This window comes from Leopardus geoffroyi, chromosome A2, assembly GCF_018350155.1.
Source record: "Leopardus geoffroyi isolate Oge1 chromosome A2, O.geoffroyi_Oge1_pat1.0, whole genome shotgun sequence".
Taxonomy (NCBI): Eukaryota; Metazoa; Chordata; class Mammalia; order Carnivora; family Felidae; genus Leopardus; species Leopardus geoffroyi.
The window spans coordinates 70212368-70234810 of NC_059331.1; the positions used below are offsets into that span (position 1 = coordinate 70212368).

Consider the following 22443-nt stretch of genomic DNA (forward strand, 5'->3'; position numbering starts at 1 on the left):
TGTATACCATACCACAGTGTCAACTCCTTTTCTCTACCCCCCTGCCCCCCATTATTTTGTTCCTGCCTTTGATTCTTGTTTCTACTGGACTCTTATCTTTTCTGATATCAGATATCACAGCTGTCACAGTTCATGGGTGACACACTTGAGAACTTGTCATTTGCTTTTCCTGAAGCCCAGTCTGCTCAGAATTCGCAAGCAATCCCATCAGGGCAGGGTGATTCCTGGGTGATGGAGAGCCCCTGAAGGAAAGGAGGAGCTGGTAAGGGAAGTGATTATAAGGCCAGTTTCAACAGTGAGCTAAGGGCAAGTCAGTTCTGTGACAGGACCGCCCGATGGGGCTGAACGTGTCCTTTGAAGTGCTCATACTCACTTGTAAATGGTCCCATGCACCCAATACTGGCTACCCTTCTTCCCCTACTGAGATCAGGCACTGAGATCCAGAACATACACGCGGCAGCCTCTGGTTTAAGCTGCTGGTGGTGCTTAGTTAACTGGTACAGTTTCAAAAATGTAGGGGCACCTACCTTTCATTCTTAAGGTTCAGTGTATGTCTTCCTGAAGGAGTTTAAAATGTAGTGGAATCCTTTTCCCCAATTCTTTTTTTTTTTTAATGTTTATGTATTTTGAGAGAGAGCAAGAGCCTGCGAGAGTTCATGCCAGCAAGGGAGAGGCAGAGAGAGAGAGAGGGAGAGAGAGAATCCCAAGCAGGCTCCATGCTGTCAGCACAGGGCCTGATGTGGGGCTCAATCCCATGAACCGTGAGATCATGATCTGAGCCGAAATCAAGAGTCAGATGCTTAACCGACTGAGCCACCCAGGCGCCCTCTTTTCCCCAATTCTTTTTTTTTTTAATTTTTTTTTAATGTTTATTCATTTTTGAAAGACAGAGAGAGACAGAGCACAAGCAGGGGTGGGGCAGAGAGAGAGGGGGAAACAGAATCTGAAGCAGGCTCCAGGCTTTGAGCTGTCGGCACAGAGCCCGACGCGGGGCTCGAACTCATGAACTGTGAGATCATGACCTGAGCCGAAGTCGGATGCTCAACCGACTGAGCCACCCAGGAGCCCCTCTTTGCCCCAATTCTTAACCTAAAATAGTTCACAGCTGAAGGAGAAAAGTGAAAAGGAAGGCATCAAACATCATTTTGGCAACCGGGACAAAATAATAGACTTTCAAGGTCCCAAAGCCTCAGAGGCACCCTGCCATGTGACTCAGCCTCGGGGTCTCCGAACTGAACGTGGGCTCTGCCTGCCGGTCTGTGCGCGTGGCTGGCGTGTCCAGTCCAGACACTGTTGTGGACTACCATGCATTCTTTCTGCAAGTCACAGTGCACCTTTGAGATTCCAAGATAAACAGCTCAGAACAAAGCTCACTTCAACTTCTGTGCACACCAAACAGGACACACGACCAAACAGCGTGTCCATTGTATTTGGGGGCGGGGCGGAAGCGATGACCTAGTTCTGTTGCACTATCGGATTTTAATAGGATCGGGGACCTGGCAGGGCTCCAGGCTCTGTGTGGCCCGACACCCACGCCCCGTGCTCCGTTCCCCGATCCCCCGGTCCAGGTCAGCTCCTCGCGGCCCCACAACAGATGGGCAGCTCAAACTGCTCTGCTCTGCAGATTTTTCTCCCCTCGAAAATGAATACAACATGTTTCCAAATCTCAACCAGATCTTGAGAAAATAGGAACGGCCAGAGGACTTCTTTGGAGTTATGGTTGTACAGTTTCCCAGACTTGGGGGAGAGACGTGATTTGTGCTTTTCTGGCAATCGCGTGGCCTCTTAATTTTTCCATAGACTTCCCAGTTTAAGTTTAGGGAAGGCAATGGAAAAAGAATGCAAACATTTATATATGTGCTGTGTGTGTCACGAGGTCTCCGAGCTTTCTGGTAGCCTGTTAACCAGAGCGCTCAACAAGGCATCACAGGAGACCACGGGGTGCAGCGTGTGGGGTGAGGAGGGGGCTCGTGGAGGGTGCCTCCCTTGTGAGGAGACCCTTCTGTGGGCCCAGCTCTGACACAAGGCGTCTCCATTCGCCTCCCTGGGCCTCAGTTTCCCTTTCAGGCAAGTAACGGCCTCAGAAGAAATGGGACTTGCAGGACCCTCCAGTTCTAAGTTTTATAAATAGCCCTTCTCCAAGATTAAACGATGTTTGAATGTGCATAAGTGTCAAATGTCTACCCTGCCCTTAAATGTTGTGATACGATGTTTATAATACAGAAGAAATACCAGCTCTCCCAGCTCTCCCTGCGAGGAGAGGGCCTAGGCCTGCAGGAAAGCATCCACACAGACGTTGGCAGCGAATGTTAAAAGCTAAGGGAATTTTTGTTGCTGTTGTTAATGGGAGTGGCACGGTCTCTGATTTGCTTTGAATTTCTGCCTTTGTATGATTTCAGTGTAGTTCAGTCCTGACCGTTTTGAGGCACTTATGTGCCTAGACAGGTGTTTGGTACCACTGGAAGGACAAAAGAGGAATAAATGTCCACCCTCGCGCCAAGGCATTAACCCCACTTGCTGAGGCCTCAGGTACATGCAGGGGATATTGAGGCGACAAATGAACAGCGTTTGCCAACAAAATATGGCGCTAAATAGGCAAATGACAGGAGCTGAGAATGTAGTCCTTTCCTCAAAGAGCTTGATGGGGAGGGAGGACATTTTCAGAATCACACAAGTATTTAAGAGCAGATTATGATTAGTGCTCCTGAGCACTCAGAATCCCCTGGGGGGTTTGTTCAAACAGATTGCTGGGCGCACCTCCCGGCATCTCACACGGTAGGGTAGGCCTGGGTGGGGCCCAGGAATTTGTATCTCCAGCAAGTTCCCAGGCAGTGAAGAGCCTGCTCCCCCAAGGAAAAACTGCGAGATGCCAAGAGAGGTTGAGACTGGGGAGTCGGGAAGGCCCCTCGGAGGAGGAGTCAGAGAAGGAAAGAGGAGGTGGAAAGACATTCCAGGCAGAGGCCCTCTTGTGGGCGAGGGCCTGAGGGAGGTTGAGAGAGCCCAGAGCAGGAAGAAGGGGAAGGAGGGGGGGTGGGGGGTTCCGGAGGAGGGGCTGACGTTCAAGGCCTGGGGCTGCCCAGGAACTGTGAGGCTGGAGAAAGGCTGAAGGCAAGAAACATGATGCGATCAGGTTTGAGTTTGGGAGTATGTGTATTGCCCTCCACCCCCAGCCCAGCGACCTGTGTCCTCGGTCTCCTCTGTCACCCCTGGCTCCTGTGATGTTCTCACCCAAGCATCCCCCTTCTCCTGGGGGCCAAGTCCACATTTCGCCCTCAGGAGTGGTGGGAATATATGAAAGAACTTCTGAGCTCTGTGTTGCAGGCCATATGGTCCCTGTCACATCTGAATTAAAGGTGTTCGAAGGGAGGACAGAATTTATGGGTGCTATGAGACAGAAGAGAGGGTCCCATTGTGTGCGCAGTTGGAAATAAAACCTGCTTCTTGCACCCAAGAATAGAAGGGTTAAAATAAAGTCTGTAGTCACAGTTCTGTGTCCCAAAAGGCCTCTGCCGTGACAGCCGGTTAAATGAGGGAGGGGGCACTTTGCAGAACAGCAGTTTCCCATCTTGAGACTGAGGCACAGTGGCAGCATCGACCCCCCTCTCTTGAGAAATGAATCCTGGGCAGGGGCGCCTGGGTGGCTCAGTCAGTTAAGTGTCTGGCTCACAGTTCGTGGGTTCGAGCCCCACATCAGGCTCTGTGCTGACGGTGTGGAGGCTGCTTGGGATTCAGTCTCTCTCCCTGCCTCTCTCTGCCCCTCCCCCACTTGCTCGCATGTACGCACGCGCTCTCTCTCTCTCTCTCTCTCTCTCTCTCACAAAAATACATAAAAACTTAAAACAACAACAACATCAACAAAAAACAAATGAATCCCGGGCAGCCAACAGAGTCTGCAGTCACTGTAACGTAATGCCCTCTGTCTGGTTCAAAGCCACCCAGAAGGGCCTCTCTGGCTCTACTCCCAGGACCATGGTGGTGCGGTGGACCATTGCCCGCTGAGACCCGGCCTTGTTGAGAAGTGAGGTCTCTCTCCGGGGCCACTTGCGGGCTTGTGTGACCTCTGCTGGGAACTTTCACCATCATACCTCTGCACGCGTGTCTCCATTCAGCGAGAAAGGCATTACCAAGGCGTGGGGGCCCAGACACGGATTTCTGCAGCCCTGACAACATTTCAGGGTGCAGCAGCTTTGGCCTTCGGACAGAGGTCTTAAGAACAGAGACGTCAGCGGGTTCCGTTTTCATTCAGTGTGCTGTTGCCAAATGCTGCGTGGGTCTCTCTGTAGACGGAAAGCCTTGCTTCACACTCACAGGGTCCCGTCTTCCACTCACGGGTCCTTTCACAGCCTGATATGTATGCAGTAGACCTCGCGTGAATGTAAATGTCCGTTGCGTTGAATCTTTCATGGGCCGCCCCGTCCTCCACAAGTACACATTTTGGAACTCAAAATCACGTTTGCGCTTTGCTTCTTTTTACCCGGAAAGGGCTCTGCCTGCCTCTCCCGTCAGCCACCATAGGGGGACCTTTCTAATGCTTTCCTCTCCTCTCCTTCATGCAGGAAGCTTACGTGATGGCCAGTGTGGACAATCCCCACGTGTGCCGCCTCCTGGGCATCTGCCTGACGTCCACGGTCCAGCTCATCACACAGCTCATGCCCTTCGGCTGCCTCCTGGACTATGTCCGAGAGCACAAGGACAACATTGGCTCCCAGTACCTGCTCAACTGGTGTGTGCAGATTGCGAAGGTAAGTCGACGTGGAAGCCCACCCAGAGGGGTTGTGCACAGAGCAGGGCCCGGCTCCGAAAGTAGGGCAGAGATGCCCACTAAACAGGAGGTGCGGCTGCCTTCGCTCGAGGTGCCTGTCCCTCATTGGCCTGGGAGGATGCGGTCATTCATGGGAGCCCCGAAGAAAAACAGCAAGGGGAAAAAAATAAAGACAGCTGGAAAATCAACAATTGGGTTCTCCATCCTGGGACAACTAAGTTTGCTGCGAGGGTACATGCGTGAGTGTGCGTGTGTACCCAGACACACAACATACGCTCTCCTTTATTTTGGTTTCAGTTGAATTGATTGCCTTTGGCATCAGATCAGTGCCTGTCCCACTGCACGTTGAAGATCTAATGATATGACTACATTTAAACAATTTTCTCTTTATTAGGCGTTAGTATGATTTGATGGCCAATGCTCTTATTTCTCTGGCGTCCTTTGTGTTGACTATTACGGTCAAGATGTGGCTCTGCCCAGTCGGGACTTGATAACAAGGCAAGCAGGGAGGCTGAGGCCGAGACTGGGACTCGGATGGCAGTGTGGCTGTGACGACAAGGGCAGGTGCTGGGTGCGAGACCCGGCAGGTGAACAGGTGCTTCTGCTGCTTCACTGGGACTCCTCATGTGCCCACCCCTCCTCTGTTAACAGGCCTGATCCAGAGCGAGAGAGGGCAGCAGATAACGCTGACAGTGGCCAGGTGGCCCTACCTGTGTGCTGAGGACAGAGGCAGAGCCATGTGCTGGGTATTTAACTACCCATCTGGCCTCCAAAGGACTTGTACTTTAATCTCAAAACTCCCCCCCCTTTTTTTTTTAATGTTTATTTATTTTTGAGAGAGTGCGAGGTGGGGAGGGGCAGAGAGAAGGGGACAGAGGATCTGAAGCGCACTCTGTGCTGACAGGCCGACAGCAGTGAGCTCGTTGCGGGCCTCAGACTCACAAACGGCGAGATCATGACCCGAGCCGAAGTCGGTTACTGAACCGATGGAGTGGCCCAGGCTCCCCTCAGACCTCTCTCTCTTGATCCCAGCACTGCATCAGTTATTTGCAACCCAACTGGCCAAATTCTGTTTTTTCCTGGCAATGTTTTACTGGGTTGAATTTGGGGAGTTTGTGGGCAGACCCCTTTCTGAGCATGTATGTCATTGACATTGTCTGTCTCTCCAGTGCGGCAGGGTGTGGAGGGGTGTGCTGGGGCCACAGAGTCAGAAAGTCTGTCTTCCACCGGATGTTGTTTGGTTCCTGCCTGCTCACATCACCCCGCATCGTGGTGGTAGTCAGTCCTGTGGAATTACTCTGGCAGTTGCTCTGATCTTAATTCCTAGCAGGTGTGTGAGGTGACTGATAGGACAAATAAAACATGTCTGGGGCACTGGCCAGCTAGTGGATGCCCATAATACCACAGGACAGACTCTTGCTGAGAGCACCAGCACCAAGGGAAGGCAGGCTCCTTTCCTGAATCCAGGGTTCTGGGCCATGTTGGCCAAGTGGGAGGCCACCTCCCAGGATGACCAGAGAGCAGCACGTTGCTGTTTATTCCGGTGCCATCTACAGCTGCCGGAGGCTCCCAGCACCCTGGGAAGTGGGGGGGCTCTCCTCCTCTCACCATCTCTAGTCTCCTGGTGTTCCTGTCATTCTCCCAGCCGTACCCTGGCCACAGAGCAGAGAGGTTATTCGTGTTATTAGAGAACAGCCCTGGCAGTGGGGAGCCATGCCTCAGATGCTGTGGTTTCATGAAAATGCTCATTATTTCTGTGACTGGTTTAGTTTCCTGAGGCTGCCACAAATTGTCACAGACTGGTAGCTTACCACAACGGTAACTCACCCTGTCACAACTCTACAGCTCAGCAGTCCAAAATCAAGGTGCCAGCTGGGCCATGCCCTGTCCGAAGGCTCTAGGGAAGAATCTGTCCTTGCCTTTCCTTTTTTGGTAGCTCTAGACATCCCCAGGCTCCTGGCTGTGTCCCTCCAACCTCTGCCTGAGTCTTCACATAGCCTCCTTCTCTGTGTCTCCGTCAAAATTGCCTTTTCCATTCTCTTAAAAGACACCTGTCACCCCTAAATCCAGGGTGATTTCATCCGAGACCTTTACCTGGTTACATCTCCAACACCCTGTATCCAAACAAACCAGGTCACTTTCTGAGGCTCCTGGTCAGCATGAAACTCAGGGACCCTATTCAGTCCGGAACAGTGGCTGATCTGGGGGAGGAGGTGGTTAGCCTCAAGTAGGTTTTACTGAATATAGAATTATTCCTAGAGGTCTGCTCATACGCTGACTCCTGAACCCAGAAATTCTCACTTAGCTTTCTTCCTTGATTATCTAAGGCAACAAAAACTGGGAGTATGGCCCTCCGTACCTTGCTTTATTTGCTTTATTTTCTTTTAAGCACATCTTGCTACCTGGGAAGATGTGGCTTATGTACTTGTTCACTCGAGTGTGTGCCCACCTGCCCCATCTGGAAGGTGAGCCCTGGAAGAGTGGGTGTCCTGGCCGCATCGCCACCCGGGGCAGAGCGTCCAGATCTCTGTATACCTGCGGCCAGCTTCTCCTCCCAGATTCATGAGGCCCACTTCACCAGAGGGTGCCAAGAGACTGAGCATTTCTTCTCTAATTATCTCATGGCAACCGCCAGCTCCACGAAAGTGACATTTCTTGTGATGGGGCACATAGCCTCAGCAAGTTTTGTCCAATACAAAACTGTGTTTACGAGTCAGCGGAGTGTAGATTCAAATCTTAGTGGTGGCATTTATTAGCCATGTGACCTCTGGCAAGTTGCTTGTCTTTTTGTGCCTAGTCTCTTTGGCTGTAAACGAGATTCTGCCATCGGTCCTCCCGGGTGGTGAGGACAACCGCATTTAGCCTCTGTGACGCATCTATCATGGTTCCCACATGCATATGGTGCTCACTGAATGCTCCCTCTCTCCATTCCTTGCCCCGTATTTTGGCTAAGTTTTGTTGCATCAACAACTGAAATCTAAGCTGAAATGCTGTCTTCCTCGAGTTGTACATCCGCTTTCATTTAGTAGAACATCTCCTGTTTCCGGATCTTCTTGCAGTCGTGAGTTTTTTTTTTCCTCTCTCTCCTTTGCAACCTTACGTTTCAATCTGCCTGACCCCTGGTGTCTACAAAGTTGGAAGTGTATTTTACCCTAAACACCAGCTTCTCCGACCAAAATGGAAAAAAAACACACAAACATAAATATGCTGGTAGCCACAGCAAGGAGGAATTCAGCTTTGCCTGGGCCCTGTCATAGGAGTTACCAGAGTCCCCGAGTTGAGTTTCCAGGGCCTGAGAGTTTTGCAAGATCGTTCTCCGTATAACGTTACTCACAATTTCAGCCCGTTAATTGAAATCCACTATTCTGTCTATTGTACTTTGTTTAGCTCTACTTCACATTGATGTTCTTCCAGGTGGTGGCTGTTAGTGGTCTGGGATAGATTTTGCTCTCTAATTCAGAAGAGAAATCTTTTCCCACTCTATTTGAATAGCTGTAGTGATGGAGTGCCTGTCCCGGAGGGAAAGGAAAATAATGGTTTCCTCAGTTGTGAAGAGAGAAATTTGCTCTTGGGTTAGTGACTTTTTATCTAAGTATGAAATGCTGTTTTTGAAACCACCCAGGAACACTTAGTGGCTGACCAGAAACTAAACTCGTGGCATTTTTAAAGTGGGATGCATTGACTTATAAACGTCCTGCATTGATTTACAAAGGCATGGACTCTCTTGGGAAGTTTTCTCAATATTGATGGAGAGCTGGCCACTGTTAGGCAAGTTTATTTTCCTGGCTGAACTGCTGAGAGGACAAATTATATCACCTGGGCAAAAGGAAGAGAAAAGAGAAGAAGGAAGGGACTCGGTCAGGATGGGACTGGGAGAGCAGAAGAGAGCCACAGCCCCTCACCATACACGGTGAAAATGGATTCTATTCTCCGGTCTCAGGACCGCCACCTGCCCCCAGTCAGAAAGATCTTTGTTTCCTAAACTCCTGGCTCATGAGGCCGGGTAGCTCCCACTAGCTGGGACTTAGCTGCTTCAGAAAGTGTATCCACTCTTTCTGGCTACATAAGGCAGCTAGTAAGTCCGAAAATATATCAGATGGCACAATAATGTTATAGTATGTTCTAATCTGAAAGATCCTATCATCCTATCATCCATCTCTTGGAAAAATACCCCTCAGAGTATCTGTTGTCCCGCACATTATTGCAAAGTCCTGCAGGAAAGCAAGCTCTCCGGACTGTGCTTAATCCGTCATTTTCCCAAACCTTTGGGACAAAAGAACTTTCTCATCACCTAACCCCGATTAAGATCTCACGGAGTTGAGTTTTCAGGGAATTGGCATACATCGAGGATCCTTGGGATCAGGCCCCAGTGGGGTTTGAAGACAGAAGGCAGGAGGCGGCAGAGGCTCTCGGGAAGACATGGGCTGCAGGGCCATTCTCTGACCACAGCTCGATGGGCACCAAACCATGCTTAGGTCAGGCTGTGAGATACAGTTTAATAAGGATAAACTTAAAAAGTTAGTTCAAAGCTTTCAGTTTAGAAGTACACGGGATTACTTGGTGTGGTGTAAGTTTATTTGAAGAAGCCCCAGGTGTTTTCATGGGCCACACATTTGTCAGAACCGTCACTGCCTGGGAGCCGCTAAAAGGGGGAGGAGACAAGATGGGCAGAGCCGTTCGCAGGTTATCAGGTCCAGGTGAGGAGAAAGAAGTGCTCGTTCTACCCTGATGTAGCCGGAACATTCCAGGCCACGTATGTTCGGTTCTGGGTGCCCCATCATGAAACCCATGTTGACAAACTCTACTGTGGTCATAATAGATGAGCAGGGGTGTGAGAGAATGAAAATCATGCTGGCTGAAGAACTAGGAAAAGAGCTACAGTCCGTTAGTCTAACCAGGGTGTCGTGGCAAAGAGACACTCCATTCTCTGGAACTTCAGATGCACAGGTTCCTGGTCCTGCCTGGGCTCTGGCCTTCCCACTCAGGTCAGCTCCCTCTACGCTCCAGGTCAGGATTCATCAAGGTGAGGTTCAAGGTGCAGCCCAAGGGTGCTGATTCACCACTGACCTCTGCTCCGTCCTCAGAAAGGACGACTTCCAGGAGCTGATTCCCCTGCAAAGCACCCTCCTCCGTAAACACCTAGGCAACAAGACAGATCAGCAACAGAGCCAAACAGTAGATCCAGTTACCAGACATTTCAGTTATTTGGATTATTTTTTACTTATTCTCGAATGTTCCACAAAAAGTTACAGTTGCATTTAATCAACCTAAATGATCGCTTTGCAGGAAGTCATTAAAAAGCCAAAAGTTACTGTGCTATTAAAATATCAAAGCATCAAAATACCAACGTTTAGATATTTCACTTCGTCATTTCTTGGGCGTGTATGTGCCAGTATTAGGAATCGTGTGAAATAGATGTATAAATAAGATGAAATTTCTTATCTCCCCAGTTTATAAGCCAGTGAGGGAACCGGAGCCACACAGCTAGCAGTGTTGCAGGGAGTGAATGGTCAGAGCAGGAGAGCTGGGTGCACGGAGGACAGACTCCCGCAGGCTGCTATGAAGAACACATGGGGTCCGGCAAGGTGGGCTCAGTCTGTCAGCCAGGCACCAGGTGCTGTGAGGACAGTGGGGAAAGGACAGGGCGGGGGGGGGGGGGGGGGGGGGAGGGGGGGGATGGGCAGGGGATGGGCACACCAGCCTGTGGCTTAGCCTCGAGAGTTCTGTGCTGGAGATGTGAGTGAGAGGCCTGACCCGCCTGTTGGCAGTGAGCACACAGTGAGAGGTGGCCATCCCACAGTGTCAGGAATGCAGAGCAGCTCAGGGGCTGAGAGCTGGGCTGCTGTGGGAAGGGAAGGGCAGGGTGCGGAGCTAGAGAGGAGGAGGGGAGGCCCCGGCAGAGCCCTGTAAGCCCCAACAAGAAGACAGCTTCGGATGAAGAAAGCAAAGGGCGCCTCTCGGGAATTTGTTCACGATCCGACTTTTTGGCAAAGTGGAGGAGTCGCGGCCTAATTCAAGCTCACGGCAAAAGGGAGGGAGAAGTGTGGGTGGATTTGGCAGTTCGGGGGGAGATGATGAAGGGCTTTCACTGGGCACCATCCTCAGTGTTCTACATGGATTAACTTATTTAACCCTCTGAGGAGCCCAGTTTACATATGGGGAAACTGAGGCACAGGCATGTGTAAGTCACTTGCCGAGGTCTTGAGCTAGTAAGTAGCAAAATCAGGATTGGGCCCCAGGCAGCCAGTCTCCCAAGTCCATACTGTTTTGTATTCTTTTCTTTTTTTTTTTAAATATATTTATTTAAAGTCAAGTTAGTTAACATAAAGTTTTAGGAGTAGAACCCAGTGATTCATCACTTACATATAACACCCAGTACTCATCCTTAACAGGTGCCCCCCTTAACACCCATCATCCATTTAGCCCATCCCCCACCGACCTCCCTTCCAGCAACCCTCAGTTTATTCTCTATAGTTAAGAGTCTTTTATGGTCTGCCTCCCTCTCTGTTTTTATTTTTCCTTCCCTTCCCCTATGTTCATCTGTTTTGTTTCTTAAATTTCACATATGAGTGAAATCATATGATATTTGTCTGACTTATTTGGCTTAGCATAATACACTCTAGTTCCATCCACGTTGTTGCAAATGGCAAGATTTCACTCCTTTTGATGTCCGAGTAAAACTCCATTGTATATATAAACCACATCTTCTTTATCCGTTCATCAGCTGTTGGATGTTTGGGCTTTTTCCATACTTTGGCTGTTGTTGATAGTGCTGCTATAAACATCGGGGTGTGTGTGCTCCTTCAAATCAGCATTTTTGTAGCCTTTGGATAAATACCTAGTAGTGCAACTGCTGGGTTGTAGACTAGTTCTATTTTTAATTTTTTGAGGAATTTCTGTTCTATTTTCCACAGTGGTTGCACCAGTTTTCATTCCCACCAACAGTGCAAAGGGGTTCTTCTTTCTCTGCATCCTCGCCAACATCTGTTGTTGCCTGAGTTGTTAATTTTAGCCATTCTGACAGGTGTGAGGTGATATCTCATCGTGGTTTTCATTTTCCGTACTCTTGCATTTGCTGTCATGGCTCAGGGCAGAACCCACAGACCAGTGAGCCTGGCTGGTCTCCTGTCCCCTCACAGTAGGATGTTGGTGCCAAACGAGCCCTGTCTGGGATTGGAAATTCTGACACTTTCTACCTCTTCTGGGTAGGGGCTCAGTGGTAGGTGAAACATACTATTGAGTTTACTCTGCCAAAACCATCTGCCAACTTCTCTACTTCCTACTTTGTGCCATTTCCGTACTCACAAAGTCAGGGGTCAATGGACTCCCCATGGCTGTTTATGAAATAGAACAGAAATGGATCCCAGCCTCTCACTCTGGACTCCTCCCAAGAGTTGTAGGATGCTGCAGCCCTCGGGGAAAAGAGTCTGTAAATGTCAAACCCAACCACCCCCAGTCCTTTCTTCTTCCGTAGGTGGTATGCCAGAAAAATCCTTAATATCCGTGTGAAGCATATCCCTGGGCTTCTCTTGTGTGCATACAGGTTCCAAGCTGGCTCTTCAAATTCCCGTATAACCTTCATATTTCAAAATTTATCCTAGCTGTCCTGTAGTAATTAACAAAAATAAATATGTTGATTTAAATTAAAGAGAAGATCTCTTCAGGAAATGAGCTCCCCAAAGAGGCCCTACCGAGCCCGTGCTGATACAGCTTCCTGTGGTTCTCTGTGTAGATGGGCTCTTATCACGTCTCTTATCTTTGCTGACTGGTTACAATATAACTTCACTGGGCACTGAGATGGTCTTTGAAACTGCCTCTATAGTGTGGGACAGAGACTTGATGAATAGAGTTTTATCTAAGTTCAAATGAGCCTAATCTTGCCGCCCCCAAATCATCTCTGTTTTAAACCTCTCTGGCTGATTAGCTGGTGCTCCAGAGGATGTAAACGGCTCTTTCCTCCCCATTCCCAAGGCTTCTCTAAAGACCGATGTTCTAAGAAAACGTCACAATTTATTAAAGTGGTTCTGGTCCTTTAAAGACTGGAGGGTCTTTTTGTTTGTCTATTTGGAGTTTCTTCGACATCTGAGGCAGCCTTTGGGCCAGCATGCGAGTATCAGTAGGAAATTAGGTCTGGGTCCCAATGGTGGTCTTAAGGACCCAGAGCACTTGGCCTGACCGACCTCTAGACCCTCTGGGGTGGCTCTCAAGGTGGTCATGTGGGTGCTGGGACCCCAGCACCAGAGTGGCTTTCTTTGGAGGTGTATTTGAAATGTCTGGCACATCATCAGTGCTCACAACTGTCCACTGCTCTGATCATTCATTCATTCATTCATTTTTCAACAACTTTTGTGCAAATGTGTCCAGTGCACAGATTGTTAGGCATTCCAATAGGCAGAATGAAAGGTTTGAGATGGTAGTTAGACGAAGCTGGAAATTCCCTCTAACGTCCCCCCTTGGGGGTCTTGTGAACTCAGAGCACAAATTTGAAATAAAGCCAGAGGGATAGGGCAAGGTTGACGGGCTCCCGTGTGTCAGGACTTAATATGTGATCATTACTATATGAATGTGCAACAGCTACGTGATCCCTACCACTGAGGCAATCTTCGGGAAAGGTCTGATGAGCACGCAAGCCATGCAGGGTGGAAGGAAAAAGAGAAAACAAGGGCAAGAGAGAGAAGGAAGGAGGGAGAACAAGTGAGCTAATACAGCCTGGAATGCACATGTTGCGCTAACCAGGCGAGAGGCCAAGCTCAATTAACCCTTTTGGAATGGGTAAGAGTACACCATGTTTAATAGAGGACTTACTCTTGTATAAGAGACAGGAGGACCAAGCAGGAACCAAAGGAGAAAAGGAAGCTGATGAATGGAGCCCCCTGTGAAGGGGTCGTGGGGAGAGGTGACAGGGCGTAGTAAGTCAGCCTTCTGTTTGGAAGTGTTTTCTCAGCTTCTGTTCCTTCCCTCTCACTCTCCACATGCCATTCCTAAATAATAATCCCTAATTTGGAAACGCTGTCCCAGGGAGAGCCTGCTGGTTTCCTCTTGAGTAGACATGAGCCCTATTAACCTTATTATGCAGCACCTGAGAAATCTTAGAACGGGGGCACTTAAGTCAAACAGTATCTTAAACATTCAGGAACTTTCTAGATAGTACCACAGAGAAGGGAGACATGGGAATTAATCATTTTTTTCCCAAGGAAAGAAAAACATTGAAGCCCTCAAAAATAGCCCGCAAAGACTAATTACTGGTAGCATCTTCCTAAGATCCTACTTTCCTATGAGGGTTAGTTTTGCTCTAGAAAGAAAAAAATTGGGGGCGTCTGGGTGGCTCAGTCAGTTAAGCGTCCGACTTCAGCTCAGGTCATGATCTCACAGTTCATGGGTTCGAGCCCCGCGTCAGGCTCTGTGCTGACAGCTCAGAGCCTGGAACCTGCTTCGGATTCTGTGTCTCTCTCTCTGTCTGTCCCTCCTCTGCTTACTCTCTGTCTCTCTCTCAAAAATAAATAAACATTAAAAAAAAATAAGAAGAAAAAAATTTTAATGTCACTTCACTAATAATGTTTACCTAACATCCATGCAAAAGGAAGCAAAGAATTTGCCAGAAAATCTGGGAATCCATACCTACCTACAGGTACTCCCTGCCATTGCCCCAACATGGAAGTCCCGCCATAGCTACGAAAAAGCTAGAGAGTAACGCAGGGTCAGTGAAGCCCATTTGGTTCCATTTCATGCATTTCAATAAGCATTTCTGTGCCTGTCTTTACTGGGGACCTCATGAGTGTTGTCTGTAAAGGAGGTTGGAAACCTGGCCCATTCTCCCGGCTGGAGAGAGAGAGGCACATTTGTAAGTGGGAGAGAATGTGGGACAAACAACATCAGATGTCTGCAGAACTTAATGGCTTCTCCCACCTGCCAGACTGGCCCTGCACAGAGGTGAGAGCTGCCATGCTCATGTCAACAGGTTGGAACTTGGGAGGGTCCCAGGGAGCTTGGCTGAGCCAGGCAGGCATGGAGCAAGGAGGAGTCGCGGCCGGAAGTGACCTCACTTGCCAGCAGGAAGTGCGCGCGACAGACCCCAAGAAAGCTGTGGGCAAGGACAGGAGTTGAGGGGTAACACTTCTGGGAATTCAGGTGTCAGGCAATGTGCTGGGTGCTTCTCAAGTATTCTTTCTTTCTTTTGCTTTAGCAGTGACTCTGGTTACAACAGAATTAGGGCGGCAACCCAAAGAGGGGGTGGGAAGGGCCACCTTGTAAAAGCAGATGCAGTATCCACGTGATTGCAATGAAAAAAAAAAATCAAACTGGAAAAAGAAACAATCTTCTCCATTGGTAGCGAATCCCGTCAGGTCGTCCAGGGAAGCAGGGGGGGAGTGTGGCTTCACATCACCCAGAAGCAGGGCTCTGCCCCAGCCTGGTGAGCACCCTTACCTTCCCTGCTTCGTAGATCAACTAAGCACAGGGAAGGGGACACCAGGCAGGGGGTGCGGTTGCCCGAGTCCAGACAGTCGTCCAGCCAAGTTTCAGCCCTACAGCAGACTTCTGGCTCTGTCACTATTTAGTAGGTAGTGACTGGGGCGCGTGGGTGGCTCAGTTGGTTGGGCGTCCGACTTCGGCTCAGTTTGTGGGTTCGAGCCCCATGCCGGGCTCCGTGTGACAGCTCAGAGCCCGGAGACTGCTTCGGATTCTGTGTCTCCCTCACTCGCTGCCCCTCCCCTGCTTGCACTCTGTCTCTCTCTCTCTCTCTCTCTCTCTCTCAAAAATGAATTACCGAGGGGCGCCTGGGTGGCGCAGTCGGTTAAGCGTCCAACTTCAGCCAGGTCACGATCTCGCAGTCCGTGAGTTCGAGCCCCGCGTCGGGCTCTGTGCTGATAGCTCAGAGCCTGGAGCCTGTTTCAGATTCTGTGTCTCCCTCTCTCTCTGCCCCTCCCCCGTTCATGCTCTGTCTCTCTCTGTCCCAAAAATAAATAAACGTTGAAAAAAAAATTTAAAAAAAAAAATGAATTACCGTTAAAAAAAAAAAAAATTTAGTAGGTGGTTACTAGTGTTGAAGGTGCAAGTAACTGTGTCCTACAGGGGAAGCACACAGATGGGTGCAAACACAAGTCCCTGATGCAGAAAGCTCAGAGCCTGTGTGAAGATGGCCGCAAATCCCTGTGCGCAGGCACCAGCTCTCCCAAGGGGAGCGCCTTGCCATCTTTGTATGAACCCAGGTCTGCGCTCTCCAGGGGAGTCGGCTAACCAGTGCGTTCCCTCACCGCACGGCCCCATGTTTCAGGGCATGAACTACCTGGAAGACCGGCGCTTGGTGCACCGTGACCTGGCAGCCAGGAATGTCCTGGTGAAGACGCCACAGCATGTCAAGATCACAGATTTTGGGCTGGCCAAACTGCTTGGCGCCGAGGAGAAAGAATACCACGCGGAAGGAGGCAAAGTAAGAAGCTGGCTGGTAGACCAGCAAGCATTTTCTTGCCAGCAAACTGACCCATGTAGGGGACCTTCTCAGAAGTTCTGGGTGAGGTCACAGCAGCTGCCCTGACACCTGGGTCGAGCCAGGGTCGTCTTCTGGCCGCGCAGGCTGGAGGCGCTGCCTTGAGAGCAGGATTTGCTGGGAGAGTGGGTATAGATGCTTCTATCACGTCCAGAGGCCAAAGCCACAATCGCGAGCCAGCTCTGTCTTCAGGTGACCGTTGGCCAGGGTTAGGTTTCAGCCTCCTCCTCCAGGATATAGCGCCCTTCAGAGGAGCATCTGGGAAGTGTTACAGCCAATTTGGTGGCACACAGCTCTTGAGGACATCTTAGAAATATGGAAAATTCCCCATGCTGTTCTAGAGCTCCTGAGGGTCTCCGTGACTCTTGTAGAGTTGGCTCCCTCCTCCCAGACAGGCTTGAGGGTCCTCCGGGGGACTCTCTCCCAGCACTGAGGGGTGCAGGTCCCCCAGGATATCCGAAGCGGCTGTACCCCTCTTAAGCTTCATTCTGGCCTCTATGGCTCCAAGCAGCTTCAAACACCGCTAAACGTGAGGTGGCTAGGACCACAGTGCACGACCAGGGCCCCCAGCCCCCAGCAGGTGCACCCAGTTCACCAGAAGAGCCCACAGACCAAAGGTCCTCAGCTGAGGCATTTATGAAACTGCATGTGGGGACCAACAGAATAGCCCTGTTTTCTACCAGGTATTAAACTTGCTCCTCCCGCTGGCGGGGGGAGCACTGCTCCTGGGGTACTGGGATACAGTGGCCTGGCTCTCCCACATTTGTCACTTGTAATTTGTTCCAATGTGATCTAGTTTTTTTTCAACAGAGGGAAGCTAACAGTTTACCTTACTACTTTTTCTCTCATCCTTCCAAGGTGCCTATCAAGTGGATGGCTTTGGAATCAATTTTACACCGAATTTACACCCACCAAAGTGACGTCTGGAGCTATGGTGAGTCAAAATCTTGATGCTAATGAATGCGTACTGAGACTAAGCCGGCTAGTATCGTTTGTTGATTTACATTATATGCTCTGTCATCCAAATACTGTGTTTTGAGACAATGGCTGATAATAGTGTCCTCGTTGCTGTCTATTATACTAAGGACATGACAAAGGAAATTGAGTCTAACTACCACATGCCTGCCACTGGAGATATCAGTGAACTAGTCAAGAGGGGGGAAAGGGAGGGAGAGAGAGCTTGGACTTAGGAAATGCCCGTACCTGCAACATCAAACCAAACTTGACCTCTTGCCATGGATTTGAAGTGAACCAAAGGCAGATGACAAATGAGGTTTCATGGGGAAGAGTTTCCGGGTAGAGAAATGAGGTCTTGTGACAGACTAACTCAGTGGCTGTTGTTTCCTGCAGCGAATGGTGGTCTGTGTGTATCAGAGAGAATGACTTGACAAGAGTGCACTGTGAGGATGTGTCTGTGGGGAAAAAAATAATAATAGTAGGCAAGGGAAATAGTTACTGCTTGTGGCTCTAGTGAGGACATCTCATCGGGACTGACTCTCTGTTTCCCCCCTCCAAATCTCCCCATGGCCCTGCACAGGCCTGTGCCTCTCCTCTCAAACACTCCTTTCCCATTCTTGCCTCATTGCCTTTGTACAAAGGACATCCTGAGCCTACAAGGGCCTCACCATTTAAGAAAGTGTCACTAGCACATTTTCACTGACTGCTGTGCTAGGCACCCACACTTGTTCACAGTCAGCCCTCACAAGTCCAGCAATCTGCTGGAAGGCTGCCAAACAGCTCATCTAATATATTTATCCATGAATTATCCGTCTATTTCCACTATTAAAGCAATGGGGGTGAAGGGGAGGGGCCACCCCCTCCGTAGAAATGGGTACTTGGGGAGAGAAATATTGAAACAAATTTCCAAGAGTAATTTAGTTATTATCACAAAACCAAATCATTCAGGATATCATCTGTTTAGTGTTTTTTTTTCATAGTACTATTGACTTCCTAATATTCTAAATGTGCTTTAATTTCATGGATCTTTGTCTTCTGCTGAGAATGCAAGCTTTACAAAGACAGAGATCTTTGTGGGTGAACAAGTGAATTTTTACACGTGCCTGTGAGCGGGGCTGCCTGCCATGAATGAATCAGATGAGGAAATAAAGCTCTTCTGATGCCTTGTTAGTTTAGTCATTTCCAAGATATGTCTACTCCCCAAGAGGGATAGGAGGAAATGCTTCTTTTCCTGATCCTGAATCCCGGCCAGAGGCATCCGCATTGTCACCTCCCTCCCTCAGTGACACCATAGCAAGAGTTGCCATGGGTCTTTTCTCTTCCTGTTCTACACACATTCATCTATTCTCCAGACAACAGGCAAAAACTATTTTTAAACTAAAGCAGGCTTTTACTTCTCTGAGTATCATCCTTCTTTGGTTTTCCACGTACGTTCCAAATAAGACCTGAGCCCCTAACCACGGTGGGTGAGATCACAATCACGACAGGTCTGGCTTGTCCAGGATCATGTGGCCACGTTTCCGTCCTTGCCACTGGCGTGAGCCAACTCACAGTCCGTGAGTTGATCCACATTTGTTGAATCGATGAACACTCTCTACAGTTCTGTGACTTAATACCTTTGAATGATTACAACCAGTATCAGAGACTCAGCATCACTATGGCGGTCATGTGGTTTTCATTTCGGCGGAAGATGTGCTGTCAGCCATTAGGATCGATCTGCTGTCCCTGGCAGTACGCTGGAATTGTAAGCCTGAAGTTTTAGTTTAGAAAACATATCCTGTTACCCCACTCTCTAGTCCCCACTCAAGACAAAATATTTTAATAAATTAGGAATGTATGTGTTATGCTTAGGAGTTGAAAAGAGAATTCGTGCCATGTTTCAGGCCCACTCAAACCTTGACTTCCCAGAGGAATTGTGCACATTTAAATTTTAATGTTTCTTTATTTTTGAGAGAGAGAGAGTAAGGCAGAGGGACAGAGCACGAGTGGGGGAGGAGCAGAGAGAGAGGGAGACACAGAATCCGAAGCAGGCTCCAGGCTCCGAGCTGTCAGCACAGAGCCCGACGCGGGGCTCGAACTCACAAACTGTGAGATCATGACCTGAGCCGAAGTCGGACACTTGGCCGACTGAGCCACCCAGGCACCCCTCGATGTGCATATTTAAACACAATGTCTAAACCTAGTTATAGGAGAATTCATTGACTTCATGGATCTGGAGATATTTTTTCATCCAGTCCATATTGACACTGGTGAGGAAGGACAGGAGAATCTACTTTCTTACCCCTGAACCATTACTTTACTCCATTTTTCACTCCTGCATGTTGCATATTCAGGTCATTCAGTTTGGTGATGGCCTCTGGATGATCCAAGCAGACCTGTGGTAATAGGTATCTAGAGGCCAGCTCTAAAGAAAGTCTGTCATCAGACCAATTGGATTATCAGGAAACTGCCAGGATCCTGTGTCTGTCCCTCTCCATGCAGTCGGGGACCTGGGCTCAGTCCCACTGGACTCCTCTCTGAGTCTCCCCAGTGCTCCTTCGCTGTCCAGGTTTCTAGAGCAGAGAATTCTGTCAAGGGAGGAGGCACAGAGATGGAAGGATCGTCAGAACTCAGGGAGGGCCTGGAAAAACACCAATTCTAAAACTGCTTTGCCTTTTTTTTTTTTTTATTTTTTTAAATCATGATGCTTGATGGCTTTTTAAAATAAAAGGTATGGTGTTTTTAGGTTTGTTAAAAAGATTATGGGGTTCTCTGGTTTCCAGTTTTTATTATCATTTTAAAACGTGCAGTGTATATAACCCTGTCTGTAAGTCTCCATCTTCTGTAGATCCAAGTCGTTTAGGGGAGATGTCTGAGTGTGTGACTCCTGCTTCCTTGCCTAATAACATGTATGTCATTACGGTGCTTGTGTTGTCATTGTTGCTGTTACTGAAGTTTACCATTTATTGGCCACTTACTATTCACCTGGCCTTGTCTGAACATTTCCGTTGTGTTATCTCATTTGATCTGCACAACTGTCTTCTAAGACAGATGCTGTTATTATCCCACTTTACCCAAAGGTAAAATGAGTCTTCCAGCACTCAAGCAAGTGGCCCAAAGCCACAGGAACATGGGTTTTTAAATGTTAGAAACATTTAATGATGACTAAAGACAAGGCGGTGTGATTATTATTGACTCGTAAAGCAACTCTTCATCCTCTCAGGAGTCACCGTTTGGGAGTTGATGACCTTTGGGTCTAAACCTTACGACGGAATCCCCGCAAGTGAGATCTCGACCATCCTGGAGAAAGGAGAGCGCCTCCCGCAGCCACCCATATGCACCATCGATGTCTACATGATCATGGTCAAGTGTGAGTGATTGCTGTGGCCATCCACTCTTGCCTAGCTGGACCTTGGCACTCAGAGCCCCTTGTTGTGCCTGGAAAGGCATCACTGCCCTTAGCCAAAAAAATTGAGGCCTCTGATTCCCTGAGGAAATATTGTCACATCTTTACAGCAGGCACTCAAGTCCAGGAACATCTGTAAACACCCTCTCCCAACATTCTTCAGGAGGCACTTGCTTGACCCTTTGAGCACTGTGACCTGGCATGTGCCCATGTTTGGAAGCAAATAAATAAAATCAAATTCCTCCATAAGCCATTACACCGAAATATTCTAGTCTCTGAGTTGCTCAATGAAAAAGGCACTCCGCATTTTGAGGCCCGTTACCAGAGAGACAGAATGTTTTTAAATGCCTGACAATGAGTAAGCACATGAGGCTAACAGAGTCAACATTTGTGTCTTGACTTCAGCCTTTCAAATAATAGATCAACGTGAGGTCTTGTGCAGTGTAGCAAGTACACATTTTAATCTAAATAAGAGTGTGTAACTTGATTGATGCTGTTATTCCACGCGTTCAGCAGGCTCTGAAGGTAACGTTATACTGATGAAACAAGGGAGCACAGGGGGTATGATAGGGCCAAGTTGATATAAATATTACTGCCTTTCTGAACTTCAGACCACAGAGGTAAGCTACTCTCACTTCCTCGCTTTGGGCCGGGGAAGCTGGGACCCAGAGAGGTTACATGATTCCTCTAAGGTCACATAGCAGTCTGTCCAAAAATAGCTTGACATCCTGCTGATAGAAAGTAAATGTGAACCCTCAAGAGACGCGAGGATTTCCAGCTGAGAACCGTTCCTCCAGCTTGTTTGATCCAGACTTAGATCGTTGTGTAATCAAATGTGCCAGCGAGGTTAACATGTGTCTTAAGGAAGACTCGGGAACACCCCCCTCGCTTGCGTGCTTGGTTACTGAATATGTAAGACAATGAAAGCACCAGGATGGGAAGTTCCCAAACCCTGAGGCTGTTAAAGAAAGTCCCTAACTTTCTCTAAATTGAATCTAGTGTCCAGCTTGCAAGACTGCCAAGTGAATATAGACGAGCGTGGACGTCCAGGGAGGACTTTGCCGGAGAGCCTGCACGCCGGGGGCTGCCTACAGTCAGAGCAGTTCACAAATAGTGCGGCCCCCGATGCTGGGTCACTTGCGGTGAAAATGCCGGCACTACGGCTCTAGGAAGAGTAGGCATAGAAAATTAGAGGATGCTCCTGTCATTCTGATTCAAGCGTACTGTGTCATCACGGTCTGTAAACTGTGACCAACGCTCGTCTGCCAAGACAGAAACGTCTATCACGGAGATTAGGTTCCCGCATCACTTATTTGCCTCAAAGAGGTCACCATAAATGCCCCCGTGAAGCAGTGCCATCTCTATCATTTCTTTCAGGCCTGACTGTACTGTTTTCCTCATTCCTTCCCCAGGCTGGATGATAGATGCAGACAGTCGCCCGAAATTCCGTGAGTTGATCATTGAATTCTCTAAAATGGCCCGAGACCCCCAGCGCTACCTTGTCATCCAGGTACCGGATCACAGTCTGAACTTCCACTGGGAGAGGTCCCTCTGATGGGCGTCATAGGTCACTGTGTTGCATCGTGGGCCCGCTCGGCCTCCCTGTCTCCCAGGTCCCGTCCTTAAATCCTCAATGCATTTGCAGCAAGCCTTGAACTAAGAGGAGGGCATGTGTGGTGCCTCCAAGTTCATTTGCCATTCCCTTCTAAAGTCTAGTGCCCAACACACCCCCTCCCATATGTCACCTTTACATTTCAGTTAGCCAGAGCCTTCGCACGGTCTGATGGAGAAGCGGGGCTTGGTGTCAACCAATCTGGCTTCAGAGCTCTGGCTCTCCACTTCCCACTTTAGGTT

The 22443-nt window shown here is 49.0% G+C and overlaps 1 protein-coding gene across 2 annotated transcripts in view; it reads left to right on the forward strand.

The window, feature by feature from the left end:
* The window catches only part of EGFR (epidermal growth factor receptor), a 213303-nt gene that overhangs the window by 181697 nt on the left and 9163 nt on the right, over window positions 1-22443 (forward strand). For both annotated transcript variants that reach the window (XM_045494307.1, XM_045494308.1), the window contains 5 exons: window positions 4557-4742; window positions 16035-16190; window positions 17106-17181; window positions 20407-20553; window positions 22002-22099. In XM_045494307.1, coding sequence (XP_045350263.1) covers window positions 4557-4742; window positions 16035-16190; window positions 17106-17181; window positions 20407-20553; window positions 22002-22099 — 663 coding nt within the window. The remainder of the gene's footprint in view (window positions 1-4556; window positions 4743-16034; window positions 16191-17105; window positions 17182-20406; window positions 20554-22001; window positions 22100-22443) is intronic.